Source organism: Corythoichthys intestinalis, chromosome 19, assembly GCF_030265065.1.
Source record: "Corythoichthys intestinalis isolate RoL2023-P3 chromosome 19, ASM3026506v1, whole genome shotgun sequence".
Classification (NCBI taxonomy): domain Eukaryota; kingdom Metazoa; phylum Chordata; class Actinopteri; order Syngnathiformes; family Syngnathidae; genus Corythoichthys; species Corythoichthys intestinalis.
Window position 1 is genome coordinate 3,148,682 of NC_080413.1, and position 22,009 is coordinate 3,170,690.

A 22,009-nucleotide genomic window follows, 5' to 3' on the forward strand; every position below is an offset into this window, starting at 1 on the left:
GATTTTATCCTTATAATAAGATACTTGTAACATGATTAAAAAATACACGAGGGCGCAAAGTTGAGCCGCCATTATTTTTAATAAACAATGTGAAAAATGAGTGATATTCTCCACTAAAATACTCGTTCTCGCTGAATTCTTTGCGGATTTACAAATTGGTTCGTTTGTAACCAAACGTAAAAACGTGGCTGTGATTCGGATTGAATATTTTCTTAATAAATAACTTGTAATTATTTTTAACTTTGCATTTAATTTACTGTACCTCTGAAGTTCATGAAAAACCAAACCGTTTGAAAATTGGTTAAAAATGAGCAATTTTTATCTATTTCAATGTACACGCTTCATTGAGTATAATGTTATATTTAGGAAACTGATCTGATGCAAAATGGCTGACAAATGAGAACGCTTCCTTAAACGTATTGGCTCATATCGCGCAACAGATATTTAGTTTGTCTTCCGCGCTTTTCACGTCAGAATACAGTAGTTTTCGTCTCTGATGCAAAATGGCCGACATATGAGAGCGCTTACGCGTATTAGCTCACAGCCCGCCTCCGAAATCCAGTTTCGCATATATGATATTTATGTCTTCGCGCTATTCACGTCAGGCACGTTGTAGGACTCCTACTCCGGAAACCGCGCCAGGACCCCGAGGATGTCCATGCTCGCCGAACGTAAGGAAAAACATTTCAAATTTACGTTGTTTTTAAACGTATTTGACATTTTCATTTCTTTTAACAAACTGTACAATCTTTAGTGACTTCATAAAGCTTGATGTCAACCTAACAATTGCGCATTATAGTCGGAAATAGTCTTAAAAGACCCGTTAGCATTAGCATATTCCGTCAGCGTCGGCACGTGTGTTGTCATCAAGTGGGCACTTTGGCATTACATAATACACCATTCCTAGTTATTTATTACGTAGCGTGATATTTGCTTATTTGTGATAACAAGCATGACATGTGTGAATAAAACTGGTAAAAGTTGCGGATTTAACTCCTGTGATTAGTTAAAAAGTCCCAACTACAGACTGCGATGTGTTCAAGTTCATTTGTGAAAACACATTTTAACTAACTTGATAAATAATTTCTGCACGAATTATGTTACGTGTCAGCCCGCAGAAAACAAAAGTGGTCGGTGGACCCTCGGAACAGTGCTTGGAGCAATGATGACTCCAAGTTCGGACAGAAGATGCTGGAACGCATGGGCTGGTCCAAAGGGAAGGTATGTAACGTGTCCCAATCCAAAAATGGATTGGACTTTTATCACCGTCAATGGGAGACAATGATTGTCTATGAACTGACTTGCATGTTTGTAGGGCCTGGGCAGAAGCGAGCAAGGAGATGTCAACCCTATCAAAGTCAAAGTGAAAAACGATAGTTATGGTCTCGGGACTAATGGAAGCTATGAGGTGAGGTCATTTTAAACAGATTAAATGGTGGACAAGCGTTTGTGTTCGGTTATAATACCTTTCCTTATTTATTTTAGGATAACTGGATCGCACACCAGGATGATTTCAACGACCTCCTCGCTCAGCTCAATGACTGCCACGGTCAAAACGGCAACACTGGTAATGTTAAAACATGTTGTGACTAAGCTATGTCTAATATACTACTTATTCAAGAAGTCACTAGGATTTATTTTTGTTATTTTAATTTAGTGCTTCAACGATGAATCGATTAACTTGAGTAATTCAATAGAAAAAAAGCTTCGAATCAAATTTTGCTGCTTCGAGTATTCGTTTAATTAGACTGGCTTTGTGATGGTTTGTTTTGAAAGTGTTTGCATTTAGTTTGATTGATTTAGGTGGATACACTGCCGTCCAGTGGCAACAGTGAATATGGCATATGTAATTTAACATGGCTGAATCCACCTGCTCCCTGCTGAGACCAACAGAATATGCAAATTTGTTTGAGCTAATACGTTTTTTAATACGTATGTAATTTTGTTTCTCGGAATATTTAGCCGTTTTTTTGTGGGATCGTATGTTTGAACGATTTGTTTAGTATTTAAGCTAGCGTGCGTTATCGTGCTGCAACGATAAATCGATTAACTCGAGTAATTCTATTTGAAAAAAGCTTCGAATCAAATTTTGCTGCTTCGAGTATTCGTTTAATTATACTGGCGTTGTGATGGTTTGTTTTGAAAGTGTTTGCATTTAGTTTTATGGATTTGGGTGGATACACTGCCCTATAGTGGCAACAGTGAATATGGAATAATTCATTTAACATGGCTGAATCTCCCTGCTCCCTGCTAAGACCAACATAAGATACGTTTTTGTTTGAGCTAATGTTTTTTAATGCATTCGTATTTTAGTTTATAGGCATATTTAGCAGTTTTTTTGTGGGAGTATGTGTTTGAACAATTTAATAGCATTGTTAAAAAAAAAAAAAAAATTGCATTTCATGGCATTTAAGCTAGCAGACTTCGCTGTGCAAGTTAGTAAAATGCTTGTGCAACTGCATGCAGGTCAAAGTGGTATTGTTCAAATGAAAGAAATGGCGAGAAGTTATTTTTGATTTAACATGGCTGAATCCAGGTGCTCCCTCTTAAGATCGACATAAGTTTTTGTTTGAGCTGATGTTTTTAAAAATTTTTTTTTTTTTTTAAGTATAATAGCCGTTTTTTTTTGTGGAAATATGTGTTTGAACGATTTATTAGCATTTAAGCTAGCGGATTTTATCTATGAAAGTCAGCTAATTGTTCTTCAGTTGTACTTGGAGCCTCATTTATTATTTTTTTTAATACCGTCTGGGGCTAAGCTTAAGTATTTTAAATTATTTTTTAAATGAAGGTGAAATTCTGCATAGTTTGAAGAAACACTGTGCAATTTCATTTTTTATTCAAATTAAATGCTCTTTTGAACGTGCAATCCTAGCAAGCTTTTGTTCTACATCTCCTAAAATTTATTCTGCAAAGCATTAAATGTTCGAATCCGATGATTGGATTATTTGAACTAAGCATTTGGATTAATCGACGACTAAAATAATATCTGCAGCACTATTTTAATTCTTGTTGGAAGCCGAAATTGAAGTTTCAGATGAGCGGTTGCTCAAATTTAGAAGAAAATCTCCATTTTTGTGTTACGTTTAAAATTTTACATTGTATTTATTTATTTTTGTAATGAGTGTTTTGGTCCCAAAACGAACTCGCAGATTATTTCTTAACCGTTTCTCTCGTCTTCTACGTCTACTAGACGCTAGAGGGTGCTGTAGTACAATTTTGGAAGTAGTACAACATTGCCCACAGCTAATTTGGATGATTTTTCTTTCTTCAGAAACCAAACCAGAGGAACAGAAAAGCTTCAGCCTGGAAGAAAAATCCAAGACATCCAAAAAGCGAGTCCATTACATGAAATTTGCAAAAGGTGGGTGCTTGCCTTGCACTTTTTTACTTAAAATTGACTGTCGGTTACCTAGTTGTTATCTCATACGTTTATCATCAAGTTTTTTTGTTCCATCTCATCCTCTATTTGGAGTGAAAACAGTTCTCCTGAACCCTTTTGGCTCCACATCACACTCATTTTCTTTATTATTCATGTTAAACTTTGATGCCAAGCGCTCAAAATGCACCCCCTTTTTTGGCTCTCGGCTCAGACGCCCATCACGGCTCCGTCGGCCCGTGCGAGGTCACTGGGCCCGGTTGCTGCCAGGGCAGTTTTTTTTGTACTTTTTACATCTCAGGAAGCCGACACAGCGATAGGCACAAGGAGGAACTCGCTGTTAGGGATGACTGGAGAGCAAAATGAGGTCGTATTTTATAACCAAGCCACGTTTTGTTTCCACTGGGATAGACCAGCTGGGTATTTAAATGTTTGTCACTAGTAGACATCCTATCTGTTAGTAATCAGCTCATTGAAATTCACAGCAGAAGGGTGATTGGACGCCACACGATTGGACATTAGGCATTGAACGTGTTAACTCACTGGTTGAACTGTAAAATTTGATTCATCCTAAAATTATTTGACAGATTATTGTATCAATTGATTGAATTAGTGCTACGACAACTAATCGATTAACTCGAGTAATTTGATTAGGAAAAAGCTTCGAATCAAATTTTGCTGCCTCGAGTATTTGTTTAACTAGAGTGGTGTTGTAGTGGTTTGTTTTGAAAATGTTTGCATTTAGTTTTATTGATTTGGGTGGATACACCGACCTCTAGTGGCGACAGTGAATATAACAACTCATTTAACATGGTTGAATCCAGCTGCTCCCTGTTAAAACAAGGATTGGGCATAGTTTGAAATTGAATGATTCTGGTTCCGATTCCATCTGTCAATTCCAGTTCCGAACGACAATCGATTCCGATTCTTTTAAGAGGCAGGGTTTAAAAAAAAAAAAAAAAAAGGGGGGGGGGCAGGGTTGAAAAAAAATTATAGTTTAAAAATGTATTAGTTTATGTTAATGTCTTAATTTAACTTTTTCTTTTGAACTAAATGAATTTAAAATTATGATTTTTAATACAATTAATATGGAATTTATGAATTATATGAACTTCTCACAGGGCTATTTTGAACTTGCATATAATTATCTGTCTTTGAACGTGAATGTGATGAAGTTTCTTTCCACAGGAGTGCACTTTTAGTGCTGCAACGATTAATCCATTAACTCGAGAATTCGATTAGAAGAAAATATTCGAGTTATATTTTGTTGCTTCGAGTATTCGTTTAATTAAAGTGGCGTTGTAATGGTTTATTTTGAAAGTGTCTGCATTTAGTTTTATTGATTAGGGTAGATACACTGCCCTCTGGTCTGCCTCTTTTCACATGGCTCCCCAACTGCTCCCTGTTAACACCAACCTAAGTCAGGTTTTTGTTTGAGCTAATGTTTTTTAATGTTTTAAGCAACAGAATAGATTCTAAAACAATGCATTTAATACGGTTGATTTTAACAGAGACGTCTTCTGCTTTAAGATGGCGGCGTTTTACTAAAGTCAGCGGGTCCGTCATTTAGCGTTTAATTCTATATACGTGTGATATAGACCATAGCATGACGTAATAATACGATTTAATATCGTACTATTCCATCCATCCATCCACCCACCCACCAGTTGCACTGAGCTGACTGGTCTTTTTTTTTTTTTGGGTAAAGTTAAGCCAAACTTTTGAGTGCCGCCAGACCGTGTCCACTAACTAACTAACTAAGTAACTAACTCAAATTCGTTTTTTCATTTGTATTTTAATGCTCTTTTGAAAATGCAATCCAAGCAAGTCTTTGTTTTAAATCTCCTAAAATGTATTCTGCAAAGCATTAAATGTTCCTAATCTGATTACGGTACTCAATTATTCAAAACTAACTGATAGATTAACCGATTACTTAAATAATCGATAGCTGCTTTGCTCCAATCAAATATCCAGATATGTCGATACTTTCGGTATTTTTGACAACCCTACAGGCAGGGCACCCCTCCAAAAAGTATGACATGTTAAAAATAAACCTGTTTCCAATTAATCACATTTTGATCTGCTAGCAAAAACTGCTACATGTGTGAACGCATGCTAGCGAGATTTCCCATGATGAGCCTTCCGTTTCAAAACTCTGTGACATAAAATCAGGTGCTTCCTTTTTTTTTTCTTGATGTCTACAAACAGCTGGAGAAGGTCTCCACTCTTGTGAACGTCCCGAGGGGGGCTCACACGGATGACAGGTCGGGGGGTACAAACACGTCCCGGGGCAAAGACAATGAAGCAAATCAACACAAAATGGACGTTCACATTCATCACGGCTCAAAACTCGGGAGGAAACTATTGTTAGAGGCACTTATTGCGGGGTGACAAAGATGGACGTCTGGTGGCAAAACGGGGTTCGTGATTTTTATCTAGATATTTTGTCGGAGCTACCGTACGTCCACGTAAATGGACGCGCCAGATGCCGCAAACAGGAAGCGGGAAGAATGACGGCAAGGTGGTCCGGATCTATGTTTGCCGGTCAGCGGCAAATAAGCGCTGATGAATAATGAGTTGAGCAAGTGTCAAAATACATGATGATGCTCATTTCCGATGTAATTAACCAATTGGCCGCCATTGACAAATGAGTTAATGTTGTCATTTTCATGTTTAAACATAAGCCATGTCACTTGCTTTTAATTTTGGGACATCATTTCATTGAAATTGATCATTTCCTGTTGATTTTAGTGTATTTGTGTCATTTCCTGATCGTTGGTCACATCATGTGGAATTTAGAGCTTTTTTTGGTCAATTTCTGTTGGTTTTGGGTCACTTTCTGCTGATTTCAAAGCATTACTGAGTCAATTCCCCTGATTTAGGGTCACATCCTGTTAATTTTTAGGGCAAGTTGTTTTTTTGGGGGTTAAAAATAATGGCCACCAAGGGAGAAACACAAGTAGTTATTGATTTTAGGGTGCATAGTTACCCTTCCCGTCGACTTTGAGTCACTTTCAGTACATTTTTGTGTATTCCAAGTCATCTCCTGTCGATTTTTCATCATTTCCTTTCAATTTTGGGGCATTTACGGACCACTTTTTGATTATTGGTCGTGTCCTGTGGATTATGAGGGATTTCTAGGTCACTTTCAGTTGATTTTGGGTCATTTTCTGATAATTTCGAAGCATTCCCAAGTCACTTGCCTCCATTTTGAGTCACAACCTGTAAATTTGGGGGGAAAGTTTTTTTTCAAAAATTGTGACCATCAAAGGAGAAACACCAAAAGTAATGATTAATTTTTGGGTACAAACTGTAATTTTCGGAGTATAACGAACACCTGACTATAAGCCGCCTACCCACCAAATTTGACACGAAAACAGGATTTGTTCTTGGATAAGCTGCCCTGGACTATAAACCGCAGCTATTTTCACTGTATTATTGGATATTTACACCAAAAGATATAAACCGGTAACACTTTATTTGGCAGCAGCATCATAAGACTGTCATAAGACTAAATGAACAACCAGCAATGAAGCTTGCGGTTAATTGTTTCCAAGTTTCATTGCTTCAAGAAGCTTCATTTGGCCGTCACTGCCCCCTTGGGGTTGACAGTCAACCTCTGCTGCCACCTTCTGTCAACAGTGTTGTCATTCAACATGCCCCCTAGCATGCATCGTATCGCTACAGATGTGAATAGCAATCAAAATTCAAGTTCTGTGCTAATTATTTCTTCAGTTACTAGTCCAGTTGTTTCATTAATTGCTAACTCTGGTATTGTGTAACACTTTATTCGACAGTGGCGCCATAACACTGTCATAAGACCATCATAATTATGACATGACACTGCCATGAGCATTAATGAATGCTTACGAGGGATGTCGTTTTGTGTCATCTGGCAAATTATCTGACTTTTGAATAGATGTAAAAGATCCGAGCTGGACATAAATGGAGTTAGTGACATAATTTCCTGGATGCCTCATGACATCTGTCATAAGCATTCATTAAATCCCACGATCATGTGATGTCACGATTATGACTGTCTCATGGCAGTTTTATTACGCCCTGTCAAATAAAGTGTTACCTACAGTGGGGAGAACAAGTATTTGATACACTGCCAATGGGAAAAGCCATTGGCAGTGTATCAAATACTTGTTCTCCCCACTGTATTAATGATTTTTTTACTATATGATTTCTGAGTCACTTCCCTCTGCTTTGCTGTTTTGGGTCGTATCCTGTTAATTTTAGGGCAGTTGAAGTTTTTTTTTTTTTTTTTTTTTTTTGTGGAAAAAAAAATAAAAATAATGACCACCAATGACGAAACACTACATGAATTTAAAAATTAAATAGTAATAGTATTGGATTTTTTTTATACAGCTGGGCAACGGTTATTACTTTACGCATTTTTATAATAAATGTACTGCAGAATTATTGAAATCTATCAACTTATTGAAAACTAGCTAACCCTAACCTGTTTGGCAGAGGTAATTACGACTTCACTGCTTACCTTCTGCAAAAGTCGCGGGCGAGCCTCACTGGCCTTCCGTAACGAGCTTTGCGACTTGAAATCTCTTCTTGGCAACGACTGAACGGTTGGAGGGCGGGGCAACGTCGACTGTTCGAAGAAGGCATGCGAGCGAGTACGTCGAGTTTCAGATCAGGCGATTCAACTCCCGATTCCCGGATGCTAACGAGACGTCACGTGACCAATTGAAAAGAATGACGATACACGTGAAGACCGAATCTTCAGTTTTGTTGCCGGGCAGGTCCTAAAATTTTCACCTCTCTATCGAAACAAACAAACAAATAAAAAAAAAACATATCAATTAACAACACTAAATAAAACCCCACATATTAAATAAGACTATGAAATCTTTGTTAATATACACTGCTGGCCAAAAGTATTTGCACACCTGCAATTCTGTGAGATAATGCTCGATTTCTCCCAGAAAATGATTGCAATTACAAATGCTTTGGTAGTAGTGTCTTCATTTCTTTAGCTTACAATTAAAAAACAATAGAGAATGGAAAGGAAAATGAAATTATCATTTTACACAAAACTCCAAAACTGGGCTGGACAAAAGTATTGGCACCCTTTGAAAAATCATGTGATGCTACTCTAATTTGTATAATTAACAGCACTTGTTACTTACCTGTGGCACAGTGTACAGTTAAAATGGATTAAAGTTGACTCAACCTCGGTCCTGTTTCCTTGTGTATACCACATTGAGCATGGAGAAAAGAAAGAAGACCAAAGAACTGTCTGAGGACTTGAGAAGCAAAATTGTGAGGAAGCATGGGCAATCTCAAGGCTAAAAGGCCATCTCAAAACACCTTAATATTTCTGTGTCTACCGTGCGCAGTGTCATCAATGAGTGTAAAGCCCATGGCACTGTGGCTAACCTCCCTAGATGTGGTTGGAAAGAAAAAATTGATAGAGATGTCCCGATCGATCGGGTCCGATCACATCATTTTCAAAGTATTGGAATCGGCAAAAAAATTATCGGACATGCCTTTTTATATATATATATATATATATATATATATATATATGTGTTTTAAAATTAAATCGTTTTCTAATTGTATTTAACGTTACAGTCATAATGTTACACTCATCCAGAGTCTTTAGTTTAGGCTTAAGGTAGGGTTATCAAATTTATCCCTTTAACGGCGGTAATTCATTTAAAAAAAAATTTATCACGTCAAAATATTTAACGCATGCGCTGCACGACCCACTCACGCATTGTCATGTTGAATCTGTAATGGCGCCATTTTACCTATATATAGAGCTAAAAGGCAGCGTTAAGTTCCTTAACACCCTATGATATTTCCCAACGCAGAGAAGATATATTAATTGGGCAGTTAAATGGCTACAGTATCATTTACTGAAAGCTCAACAAATACACTAGATGGCAATATTTAGTCACAATATACAAAGTCACAAGTCTTTCTATCCGTGGATCCCTCTCACAGAAAGAATGTTAATGTAAGTGCCATCTTGAGGATTTATTGTCATAATAAACAAATACAGTACTTATGTACTGTATGTTGAATGTATATATTTGTCCGAGTTTTATTCATTTTTTTCTTAATCCATTGCCAAAATGTATATGATCGGGAAAAATTATCGGGAATGATTGGAATTGAATCGGGGGCAAAAAAAAAAGCAATCGGATCGGGAAATATCGGGATCGGCAGATACTCAAACTAAAACGATCTGGATCGGATTGGGAGCAAAAAAACATGATCGGAACAACCCTAAAAATTGACGAGAAATTTTAACGAAAGATTGTGCGGGATGGTGGATAAAGAACTTTGACGAACACCCAAATAAGTTCAAGCTGTCCGAGGGTACTACAGTGTCAACCCGTACTATCTGTCGGCGTCTGAAGCAAAAGGGACTCAATGGTAGGATACCTAGGAAGACCCCACTTCTGACCCAGAGACATAAAAAACCCAGGCTGGAGTTTGCCAAAACTTTTGGAATGTTTTGGAAGAATGCTCTCTGGTCAGATGAGACAAAAGTAAAGCTTTTCAGGAAAAGGGATCAAAATAGTTTACAAGGAAAAAAAGGGGGGCTTCAAAGAAAAGTACACGGTCCCCACAGTCAAACATGTTTGAGGTTCTTTGATGTTTTGGGGTTGCTTTGCTACCTCTGGCACTGGACTGCTTGACCGCGTGCATGGCATTATGAAGACTACCAACAAATTTGGCAGCAAAATGTAGTGTGAGAAAAGCTAGGTCTCCCTCAGAGGTCATGGGTCTTCCAGCAAAAAGCACTGGAGACTTCTAAAGTGGCCAGCAATGAGTCCAGACCTGAATCCCATAAAACACCTGTGGAGAGATCTGAAAATGGCACCCTTCAAATCTCAGAGACCTGGAGCAGTTGTTGAGGTTCTTTATCTACCATCTGCACAATCTTTTGTTGAAATCTCTGGTCATTTTTTCTTTTCCATCCGCATCTAGGGAGGTTAGCCACATTGCCATGGGCTTTACATCTATTGATGACACTGCGCACGGTAGAGACAGGATCATTCAGGTCTTTGGAGATGGACCTGTGGCCTTGAAATTGCCCATGTTTCCTCACAATTTGGCTTCTCAAGTCCTCAGACAGTTCTTTGGTCTTCTTTCTTTTCTCATGCTCAATGTGGTACACACAAGGGCACAGGTTGAGTCCACTTTAATCCATTTTAACTGGCTGCAAGTGTGATTTAGTTATTGCCACCACCTGGTATGTGCCACAGGTGCTGTTGATTACACAAATTAGAGAATCATCACATGATTTTTCAAAGGGTGCCAATACTTTTGTTGGCTCATTTTTGGAGTTTTGTGTAAAATGATGATGATTTATTAAATTGTTTTTCATTCTCTTTTGTGTTTTTCATTGCAAGCAAAATAAATGAAGCTATTTCTACCAAAGCATTTTTAATTGCAATCATTTTATGGGAAAAAATGAGCATTATCTGTGTGGAGGTAGATTTTTGTCTTTATTATTCAATCAAAAAAAAGTTGCTTCAATGAAATAAAAAGTCAAAATACCGTAATTTTCGGACTATAAGCCGCTACTTTTTTCCCCTCATTTTGAATCCTGCGGATTATAGTCTAGTGCGGCTTATTTGTTGATTTATTTGGGTTAATCAGTAACACTTTGACAACGGTGTCATAAGACTGCCATAAGACCGCCATAATTATGACATGATTATGACATTATCATGGCCGTTAATAAATGCTTATTTCAGATGTCATTAAGTGTCATCTGGCAAATTACTTCACCAACACTACATATATGTCCAGCTCGGATCTTTTGCATCTATTCAAAAGTGAGATAATTTGCCGGATGACACAAAATGACATCTGTCATGATGTCATTAATGCTCATGGCAGTGTCATGTCATAATTATTATGGTCTTATGACAGTTTTATGGTGTCACTGTCAAATAAAGTTTTATCAAATACCAGAGCTAGCAATTTAGTAAACAACTGGAAGAGTAAATGAAGAAATAATCAGCACAGAACATGAATTTTGATTGTAATTTAATATTTGTAGCGCTACAACAGTGACGACAACAGTGTTGACAGCAGTGGTTGACTGTCTCCCCCAAGGGAGCAGTGATGGCCAAATGAAGCTTCTTGAAGCGAAGAAGCTTTGCATCCAGTTGGTTCAAAGCTTCATGGTGGCTCATTTGGTGTTACCGGTTAATATATTTTGGTGTAATTATCCTATAATACAGTGAGGACAGCTGCGGCTTATTGTCCAGTACGGCTTATCTATGAACAAATGCTGTTTTCGTGTCATATTTGGTGGTTGGCGCCTTATAGTCCAGAAATTACGGTATATATTTTTCAATCGAAGAGAAAGTCACTTCAATCCCAAAAAAATGTGTTTGAATGCAAAAATAAATTTGAAACTCAAAAAATCTTTGAAGAATTTTTTTTTAATTTAAGTCTGATTTAAGTCGTTTTTTTTTTTTTAATGAAACAACATTTTTGATTGAAGTCATGTAATTTTGCCATATATCTGACAGAATTGCAAGGGTGCCAATACTTTTGGCCAGCAGTGTATATCTTAGTATATATTTACAGTAAGCCTCCTTATATCCCTCCCCACTTTTACTTAACAATTTTTTTCCCACATTTTATCGACTTCCTGTTAGCGCTGGCGCGCTCTCTACCAGGATTGATGGTGTTTGTTTGTCGTTTTGTGTGTGCGAGCGCTTCAAATCGGGTGGTGACTAAAATCTCAGCTTCTTCAACAGTCCCTCCCACCACCTAAAATCGGTCACCCACTTATAATTGCTACCTCCATTTATCCTCTGTCAAAGCTTCCTTATATTCTGTGTATCGTCAAATTAAAAACAAAAAAAAAGACTAGCATCGTGATATTTCTGGAATATGGATTAACGTGCCACCTTTCCAACACCCGAAAGGAAAAGTCGGCCTTTTATCACGCTATTATTTGCGCTTTGACCTCGCTAGCATATTTTTGACAGCTTCTTCCTCTCCAGAAGCTCCCGCCGGGTCACGTTTTTTTGATCGGGTCGCCATATTTGTTATTTTAAATGGCTTTCTCGCAGGCTTTTCAGACTCCTCCAAAAGCCAAAGGGTGCGCGGGGAGATATAGCTGGTAGAGCAATAAATAACCAAATGTTATCAGAGGCGCGCTGAAGGAAGAGGATGCAGCTGTACGAACAGGACTCGGGACTGAGACGGGACCAGTGTGTCTTTGAGGTCCTTAAAGTGGGAGTGCGGAGGTTTATTTTTCTTTGCTGTTTTATCCCTGCAGACAGAAGCAAAACTCGTATACACACTTAAGATGTCTGCATTTTTATAGTTCCACTTTGGGCACACTAGTTTTTGAAGATTAGAAGTGGTGATAGTGCTGAGCGTTATGGAAAAATATCACAATGTCGGACATTTTATATCGCGACATGCCACGATTTTAGACATTTTTCATCATGCGTTGAAAAACGACATAACAACTGTGACCGTTTGTCCCCCAACACGATTTTTGAATTGACTTGCCACAAATGTTAAATGTATCAAGTAGTGCAGCAACTTAAAACTATACAGTAGCTGACATATTTTTGAATTAACTAATATCGGAATAAATTGTGTTGGTTGTGTTCTGTGTAGAATAGGTTTGGAGAAATATATAAGTACTTGAAAATAGTATTAACTACTAGAGGCGTGCGAAATTTCCCATTCTTAGATTATTCGCGATTCGGCCGTGGAAGATTCGAGAATGAGTCACAAATATCCAAATTCCGATTATTGAATTATACCAGGTAAAGCGGAAGTAAAACACAGTCAGTGCACACAGAATTTTTTTATTTATTAAAAGAAAAATTCATTAATAAATGCATCACACTATAATTTTTTTCTATATTAAAATTTTATGTTTTTTTTTATTTTAAAAAAAAATCCCATTTTTAGTTTTTCTTTATTCCGTTTAATTTAAAAAATATATATTTTAAGATTCCCCCCCCCTTTTTTTTTTTTTTCAAGATATTTTTTAAATTTAACAATAATCATGATCAATAAGTTAATTTTCTTTCTCTTGTCTCTCTCTCATGTATTTATACATATATTTAGGTTTTATTATTTTCATCATAGACTTAATAATAATATTGACAAGACACATGGCGCGGGGCCGATTAATAGGGGGCCTGCATTGTTGGCTTGTGAATAAATGCTTAAATCCCCGAATTCTTTATTGTTATGGACGTAAAACAGTCTTGATTCTTGGTTGAAAGCAAAAAAGTTAGCATTTATTTAACATAAAAATGTCAAAGTACGATGCTAGTCTGTTAGTCAATGCGGCGACATCTTTATGTAATAGAGGTTTTCCGATGAAAAATTCTTGTGAATAAATGCTTAAATCCCTGAATTCTTTAAAGATATGGACGTACAAGTCTCAATTCTTGGTTAAAAGTAAAAACTGTGCAGTTAGCATTTATTTTACGTAAATATTGCGAGCTACGACGCTAGTCAGTAAGCAAATTAGCGGCATGTCACAGACAAAGAGCTTTTTCCCGTTGAAAAGTCTTGTGAATAAATGCTTAAATCCCTGAATTCTTTTTAGATAAGGACGTAAAACAGTCTCGATTCTTGGTTTAAAGCAAAAATAAAAAAAGCCTGCAGTTAGCATTTATTTTACGTAAATATTGCGAACTATGATGCTAGTCAGTAAGCAAATGTAGCGGTGGGCTGTTGTAAACAAAGAGCTCTTTCCGTTGAAAATTTTTGTGAATAAATGCTTAAATCCCTGAATTCTTTATAGATATGGACGTAAAACAGTCGCAATTCTTGGTTTAAAGCAAAAAAAAAAAGTGCAGTTATCATCTATTTTACGTAAATGTTGCGAACTATGACGCCAGTGCCATAGCGGCTAATTTCTCCCATTGATTTTTTTTCACATTTCAAAATATATGCATTGTACGAAAAATATGAGTCCTCGAACAAATCACTCCTGAGACAATCCTTTCTTGTTTGTATAAGGTACAGCTTTTGTACTTTTTCAACCAAAATCCGGCGTTGGATTGCTGCATGTGTCGTTGCGACTGACTGCGAATAACTGAAGCGGGATGTGGGATGATCCTCTACTTGAGGGCGTTGGCGCACTACCTGTGGAATGTGACCCGTCAATATCATTATGAAGTCTATGGCAGTGTCATAATTATGATGGCCGTATGACAGTCTTAGGACGTTGCTGTCAAGTAAAATGTTACCGGTTAATATCTTTTGGTGTAAATATCCAATAATAATGTGAGGACAGCTGCGGAATATCTATGAACAAATGTCGTAGTCGAGTGAAATTTGGTGCCTGGCGGCTTGTAGTCAGGTGCGCCTCATAGCCTGAAAATTACGGTAAATAAATGTGTTCATAAATAAGAGTTAACTTGCCCATGCTTAATTATGATTATTTGTACATTTTTGACTTCACAGAATTTTCCTGAATAAACTTTGACTTTTTGTCTACCAAACAATGCTATAGTGATGAAATATTTTCTCCAAAACATGTCATTTCAGGAAAGGACCTCTCCTCCCGAAGCGCAACGGACCTCAACTGTATCTTCGGCAAGAGAGCAAAAGCTACCGTTCCAGATTCGGAGCAGGTACCGCACACCAGCGCTTCCCCCAAAAGTGTCATGGCGGCGCTAGTAATTACCAGTGGCGCTGATGGCGTTTGCTGCGTTAAGCGTTTAACCTCATAAACCCGGGATTAGCCTCGTCACAGCGCGCGGCTTTTAACGTCGCCGGCAGCGGGGCGCTCGCTGCTGGCGAGGGCGCCCAAATCCACTTAAAGGATTTGCACTCTGAACCGCCGACACCTCAGTCGCCCCGACGAGGCTTCTCCTCAGGTAGGAGGCAGCAAATTGTGTCAAGTTTGTCTGCCTCGGCAGTTTTAGAGAAATAAAAAGTTCCATTTTGTAGTGTTCATTTTGAGCTCCATTGACGGCGATTCAAGAATTCGGTTAAATTGACAGCAAATTTTAAGAAGAATCTATCATGACTAACAACCCCTACCACTCGTTTAAAAAAAAAAAAAAAAAAACCCATTGTTGAAATACCCAGTTTATTTCATTAAAAAAAATTTGATTAAAAAAAAAAGTGTATATATAAAGTATATATTAGGGGTGTCAAATGATTAAAAATTTTAATCGAGTTAATTACAGCTTAAAAATTAATTAATCGCAATTCAAACCATCTATAAAATATTTTTCTGTAAATTATTTTTGGAATGGAAAGATGAGACACAAGATGGACATATACATTCAACATACGGTACATAAGTACTGTATTTGTTTATTATAACAATAAATCAACAAGATGGCATTACCATTATTAACATTCTGTTAAAGCGATCCATGGATAGAAAGACTTGTTCTTCTTAAAAGATAAATGTTAGTACAAGTTATAGAAATTTTATATGAAAACCCCTCTTAATGTTTTCGTTTTAATAAAATTTGTAAAATTTTCAATCAAAAAATTAAACTAGTAGCCCGCCATTGTTGATGCCAATAATTACTTACATAATGCTCATGGGTGCTGAAGCCTATAAAATCAGTCTCACCCAAGGGCCAGCAGAGGGCGACAAAACTCCGAAAAACGCAACAAGTACACATTTCACTGTGCAGTCATTTTAATGTTTGAGCGGGACATGTGCGTTAATTGCGTCAAATATTTTAATGTGATTAATTTTAAAAATTAATTACCGCCCGTTAACGTGATGATTTTGACAGCCCTAGTGTATATAATATATAATTTCTTTATTTTCCGATTCATGCCCTTTGCCTAGGTCCTACAACCCCGGAGGCTCAAGAAATTTAGTTTGAAAGGTGCCGATTCTCAAACCAAAAATCGATAATTGTTGTATTGCCATATCGTAACATCAACCTTATCTTAAGCTTTGTATCGCAAATCGTATCATGAGGTACGAAAAGGCTCCCGCCCCTCGTGGTCGTGTTATAAACGAATTGTACTAAACCACACTAAATGCACATGCATGCATACATTTAAAGCAACACTAGGTAACTTTTCAACCTTTATAAAATATTTTCATAACATTTGTCACAATATATCGAGTGACAACTAGTTGAATGATTTCTCTGTTAGATCTTGAGGGGATCAATATTGCTTTCACCGGGACTACACTGCCATTGGCTATTGCCTAGCATTCCTACTGTATGTGTATGCACTGCTGGCCAAAAGTATTGGCACCCCTGCAATTCTGTTGAATAATGCTAAATTTCTCCCATAAAATGATTGCAATTACAAATGCTTTGGTAGTAATATTTTCATTTATTTTGCTTACAATGAAAAAACACAAAAGAGAATGTAAAAAAATATTAAAGCATTATCATTTTACACTAGGCTCCAAAAATGGGGCAGACAAAAGTATTAGCACCTTTTGAAAAATCATGTGATGCTTCCCTAATTTGTGTAATTAACAGCACCTGTTACTTATCTGTGGCACATAACAGGTGGTGGCAATAACTAAATCACACTTGCAGCCAGTTAAAATGGATTGAACTTGACTCAACCTCTGTCCTGTGTCCTTGTGTGTACCACATTGAGCACGGAGAAAAGAAAGAAGACCAAAGAACTGTCTGAGGACTTGAGAAGCAAAATTGTTAGGAAGCTTGGGCAATCTTAAGATTACAAGTCCATCTCCATAGACCTGAATGTTCCTGTGTCTACAGTGCGCAGTGTCATCAATAAGTGTAAAGCGCATGGCACTGTGGCTAACCTCCCTAGATGTGGATGGAAAAGAAAAATTCATGAGAGATTTTAACAGAAGATTGTGCGGATGGTGGATAACTTCCTTGACTAACATCCAAACAAGTTCAAGCTGTCCTGCAGTCCGAGGGTACAACAGTGTCAATACGTACTATCTGTCGGCGTCTGAATGAAACGGGACTTTATTGGTAGGGTACCCAGTAGCACCCCACTTCTGACCTAGAGACATAAAAAAGCCAGGCTGGAGTTTGTCAAAACTTGCCTGAGAAAGCCAAAAATATTTTGGGAGAATGTTCTCTGGTCAGATGAGACAAAAGTAGAGCTTTTTGGGAAAAGGCATCAACATGGAGTTTACAGGAATAAAACGAGGCCTTCAAAGAAAAGAACGCGGTCCCCACAGTCAAGCATGTCGGAGGTTCCCTGATGTTTTGGGGTTGCTTTGCTACCTCTGGCACTGGACTGCTTGACCGTGTGCATGGAATTATGAAGTCTGAAGACTACCAACAAATTTTTCAGCATAATGTAGGGCCCAGTGTGAGAAAGCTGGGTTTCCCTTCCAGCAAGACAATGACCCAAACCACACTTCAAAAAGCACTCGAAAATGGTTTGAGAGAAAGCAATGGAAACTTCTAAAGTGGCCAGCAATGAGTCCAGAACTGAATCCCATAGAACACATGTGGAGAGATCTGAAAATGGCAGTTTGGTAAAGGCACCCTTAATATCTCAGTGCAGTTGGCTAAAGAATGGTTTAAAATTCCAGCAGAGCATTTTAAGAAAGTCATTGATGGGTACTGGAAGCAATTGTTCGCAGTTATTTTGTCTCCAGGTTGTGCTACCACGTATTAGGCTGAGGGTGCCAATACTTTGTCCGGCCCATTTTTGGAGTTTTGTGTAAAAGGATAATGATTTTTCTCTTTTGTTTTTTCATTGCAAGCAGAATAAGTGAAGATATTACTACCAAAGCATTTGTAATTGCAATCCTTTTCTGGGAGAAACTAGGCATTATCTGATGAAATTGCAGGGGTTCCAATACTTTTGGCCAGCAGTTTTGTGTATCTGAGCGTCCTCTTCATTCGCCCCTCGTGTTCCAATAGCTTTACATGAGGGTATTACTCTAGTCTTTTTTTTTTAACATTATGCACAACTAAGCCTGAACGATATATCGTTTAAACATCGCCATCGCGATGTGTGCGTGCGCGATAGTCCCATCGCAAGCACGTGCGATAGTTTTTTTTTTGTTTTTTTTCATGCTTTCTGCTCTGCGCACAGCCTCACACCCTCCCTCTCCCAGCCCTTTGTTACTCTCAGTCACTGGCACTTGCTTATTAAAGTTAACGATGGCTTTGATCTGGCCAAAGAAGCCGGGCAGCAATCTGTCAATCATCGTTTAACTTGTTAAACAGTTTCTGCAAGGAAGCCGCGCTGGAATGAATGTGTGTGCGTGTGTGTATATGTATGTGTGTGTGTGTGTTGAGACGTTGGAGACATATAAAATAAATGCCAGAAGTGATCATGAGGAGTTTGAAATTTCTAGATGTCACTCTAAGATTCACAGCTAAGGTAGATAAACAGAAGCATTTAATAAAGCCAAACATTTTTCTACTACAGTACTTTATTCTTGTTCAAAAATGATTTGGTTGGACAGTTATGTCTAAAACTGATAATAATTACGACATTTGAAGTGCTTAAAAACCATTAATTTATAATCATTTTTTAAATCACTTTGGAGGAACAAGTGAGAAAAAAACATTTCTTATATGTATCTCTTTCCAATGCTAAATCTGAATAAATACACTGAGCACAGAAAAACACACACACACAAAAAAAAAAAAAAAACAATGGGGGGGTGCATTACTTTGCAGTTTTACACTTATCGCGGCGGGTTCTGGTCCCCATTAACCGCAAAAAACGAGGGATCACTGTACACTGTGGTGATGGTGAGTCATCCAAAGTCTTTCCAAACAGCTATTCAAGTCATCTAGTGAAAATGTCTTAAAAAAAAAAAAATCTATATATATATATATATATATATATTTTTTTTTTTAAATATCGTAATATAATATTGCAATATATCGCAAACCCCCCAAAAATCACAACAATAGTTTTTTCCAATATCGTTCAGGCCTATGCACAATTCTGATTTTGTTTATTGTTCAGTAATGTAATCGTAACATTGATTACCTTTGAATACTTTTACTTTTACGCACCTCCCACCCATGGACTACATGGTCTTCTCATGGTGTTCCACACCTTCTTCTACCCCTACCGTGTCGTTGTGATGCCATGTCTCCAATATAATTGTGATCAAAATTGATTAAAAATGTTGTGATGCATTTCTATACGTTATAAAAGATTTAAATCTAAACTTTGCCGGGCTTGGAACGGATTAGGACATTTACATGGAAAACGTGTCTCTACTTACAGAATTTTCATGGTACAAAACTACTTCCAGAACCAATTAATTTTGTAAGTAGAGGTACTAAAATGTTACGAACCATTTCCTGGATTATGCTCTACTCCTGTATACATTTTCTTCAATACTAACATTTAAAAAAAAAAACAAAAAAAAAAATGACATTAGCATTGGCAGCCATGTTGAGCTGCATAAAAAGCCAAACCAGAAGCATCTCAGGTTCCCGCCGCAACCCCGCCGCCTTTGTTAGTTTATCTCCGACATTTGTCTTGGAGAAATTGGCATGGGGAAACTCCCAAAATGCAGCGGGAGAACGAAACAAAACCCTCGCAGGTGAGGAGCCGCCGCGTGACAATGGCCGCCGCTCCCCGGCCGATTACCCTTGGAAACGCGCGGCGGCGTTCGCTCCCTAATCGTTTGGTTATGGCTTGTTATTTTTCAGCCGGGAGGGACGCCATAAAATTCAACCCAATTACAATGAACCCCCGCGAGGCCTCGCCGGGCAGCGTATTTACAACATTTCAAATAGTTTTATCGCGCATCTGCATCCAGGCCGAGAGACGGCGACGAATCTGGGTCGGCTTCTCGGGGTCCCCCCCTCCACTCGTCTTCCCTTCGCTTCCGCCCCCGTGAATCTCGGGCCCGCTCGGCTCGCCCACCGCTGGGCGCTTTTCCTTCCTCTGCAGTGATGTGCTTCCTGCTCGCCTCTTATCGCTGCTCGCAACGCTCCCCCAGAAAACACACACACGCATCGTTTATGTTCATCAAAGGAATGACAGATTGGACTAGCCACAACATTAAGTGTACCTGAGATTCAGAGACGACCCAAAAAAAAAAAAAAAAACTGACGGTGGTAGACGTCCGAGCACGTGGGTCTTAAAAACTAAAGTAAAACTGAAATGAGTTCATCACTAGTAGATGTCCAATCCATTTGAAGTGGGAGGTTGGCAGCGAATGAACGAATGTTCATTCGCTGCCAACCTCCCATTTCAGATGGATTGGACATCTAGTGCTGTCATTGGCGCTGAAACGCAATCATTTAAAGCGAGTGAGTAAATGATGGATTAATCTGTGGACTAATTGTGTGTAGGACTGCAGCTATCATTTATTTAACTCATTCACTCCCAGCCATTTTCACCGGTGCAACCCCCTTAGCTCCCGGCTGTTTTACTGGATTTTGACTGATTTTGCAAGACCCACAAAAAATTCTGTTCTATTGCTATATAAACATGGAACCCACCAAAAGAAAGATTAGACTCTCTTCTTTCAGTAGGAAATATAAGTTCGTATCTTTTTCCATTCTTTAGAAATCAGCATTAGAAAATAGCTTAGTTTGAGCAATTTCTGATGAAAAACAGAGAAATTGAGCTTTTTGTGAAAGCATACATTTCAAACATAACTTTGACTTTAACACAGCTATTTTTTGCTTTAGTTACATCCCAAACATCTGAATAATGTTTTCCTTCTATAAAATAAGATAAACAACAAGACAAATAGAGCTTTTGAGAGCTAAGTAACTAGAGATGTCATGCCGATCGATCGGGTCCGATCACGTCATTTTCAAAGTATCGGAATCGGCAAAAAAATATCGGCCATGCCCTTTTTTAATATATATATATTTTTTTAAATTAAATTGTTTTCTAATTGTATTTAATGTTACAGACATAATATGTTACACTTATCCAGAGTCTTTAGTTCAGGCTGAAGGTAGGATTATCAAATTTATCCCAACAACGGCGGTTATTAATTTTTAAAAAAATGTATCACGTTAAAATTTTTAATGCAATTAATGCATGCGCTGCACGACCCACTCACGCAATGTTGCGCTCAATCTGTAATGGCGCCGTTTTACCTATATAGAGAGCTAAAAGGCAGCGTAAAATGAGTAGAGTGAATTTTGGCAGCCTTTGGAGCCTTTTTTAATAGGCTAAAGCCTTACAATCCCTCTCCCTACGATTCGAAATATTATGGGAAGCAATGAGGGGAAGCAAGGTAGCAATTGATCTTTTTCTTAACACCTTACGTTATTTCCCAACGCAGAGAAGATATATCAATTGGTAGAACTACGCACAGTCATGGTTCCACTTCCCATCATGCATTTGGGCATGGCCTTCAGTATCATTTACTGAAAGCTCAACAAATACACTAGATGGCAATATTTAGTCACAATATACAAAGTCACAAGTCTTTCTATCCGTGGATCCCTCTCACAGAAAGAATGTTAATAATGTAAATGCCATCTTGAGGATTTGTTGTCATAATAAACAAATACAGTACTTATGTACTGTATGTTGAATGTATATATTCGTCCGAGTTTTATTCATTTTTTTCTTAATGCATTGCCAAAATGTATATGATCGGGAAGAATTATCGGGAATGATTGGAATTGAATCGGGAGCAAAAAAAAGCAATCGGATCGGGAACTATCGGGATCGGCAGATGCTCAAACTAAAACGATCGGGATCGGATCGGGAGCAAAA

At 37.9% G+C, this 22,009-nt stretch overlaps 1 protein-coding gene across 1 annotated transcript in view; it reads left to right on the plus strand.

Moving 5' to 3' along the window:
* The first annotated feature begins 527 nt into the window (after positions 1–527).
* pinx1 (PIN2 (TERF1) interacting telomerase inhibitor 1) overlaps positions 528–22,009 on the plus strand; it is a 50,600-nt gene continuing 29,118 nt past the window's right edge. Inside the window, exons 1-6 of the mRNA XM_057822586.1 lie at positions 528–671; positions 1,112–1,221; positions 1,316–1,408; positions 1,486–1,567; positions 3,275–3,364; positions 14,906–14,991. Of these exons, the coding sequence (XP_057678569.1) occupies positions 653–671; positions 1,112–1,221; positions 1,316–1,408; positions 1,486–1,567; positions 3,275–3,364; positions 14,906–14,991 (480 nt within the window). The 5' untranslated portion in view covers positions 528–652. The remainder of the gene's footprint in view (positions 672–1,111; positions 1,222–1,315; positions 1,409–1,485; positions 1,568–3,274; positions 3,365–14,905; positions 14,992–22,009) is intronic.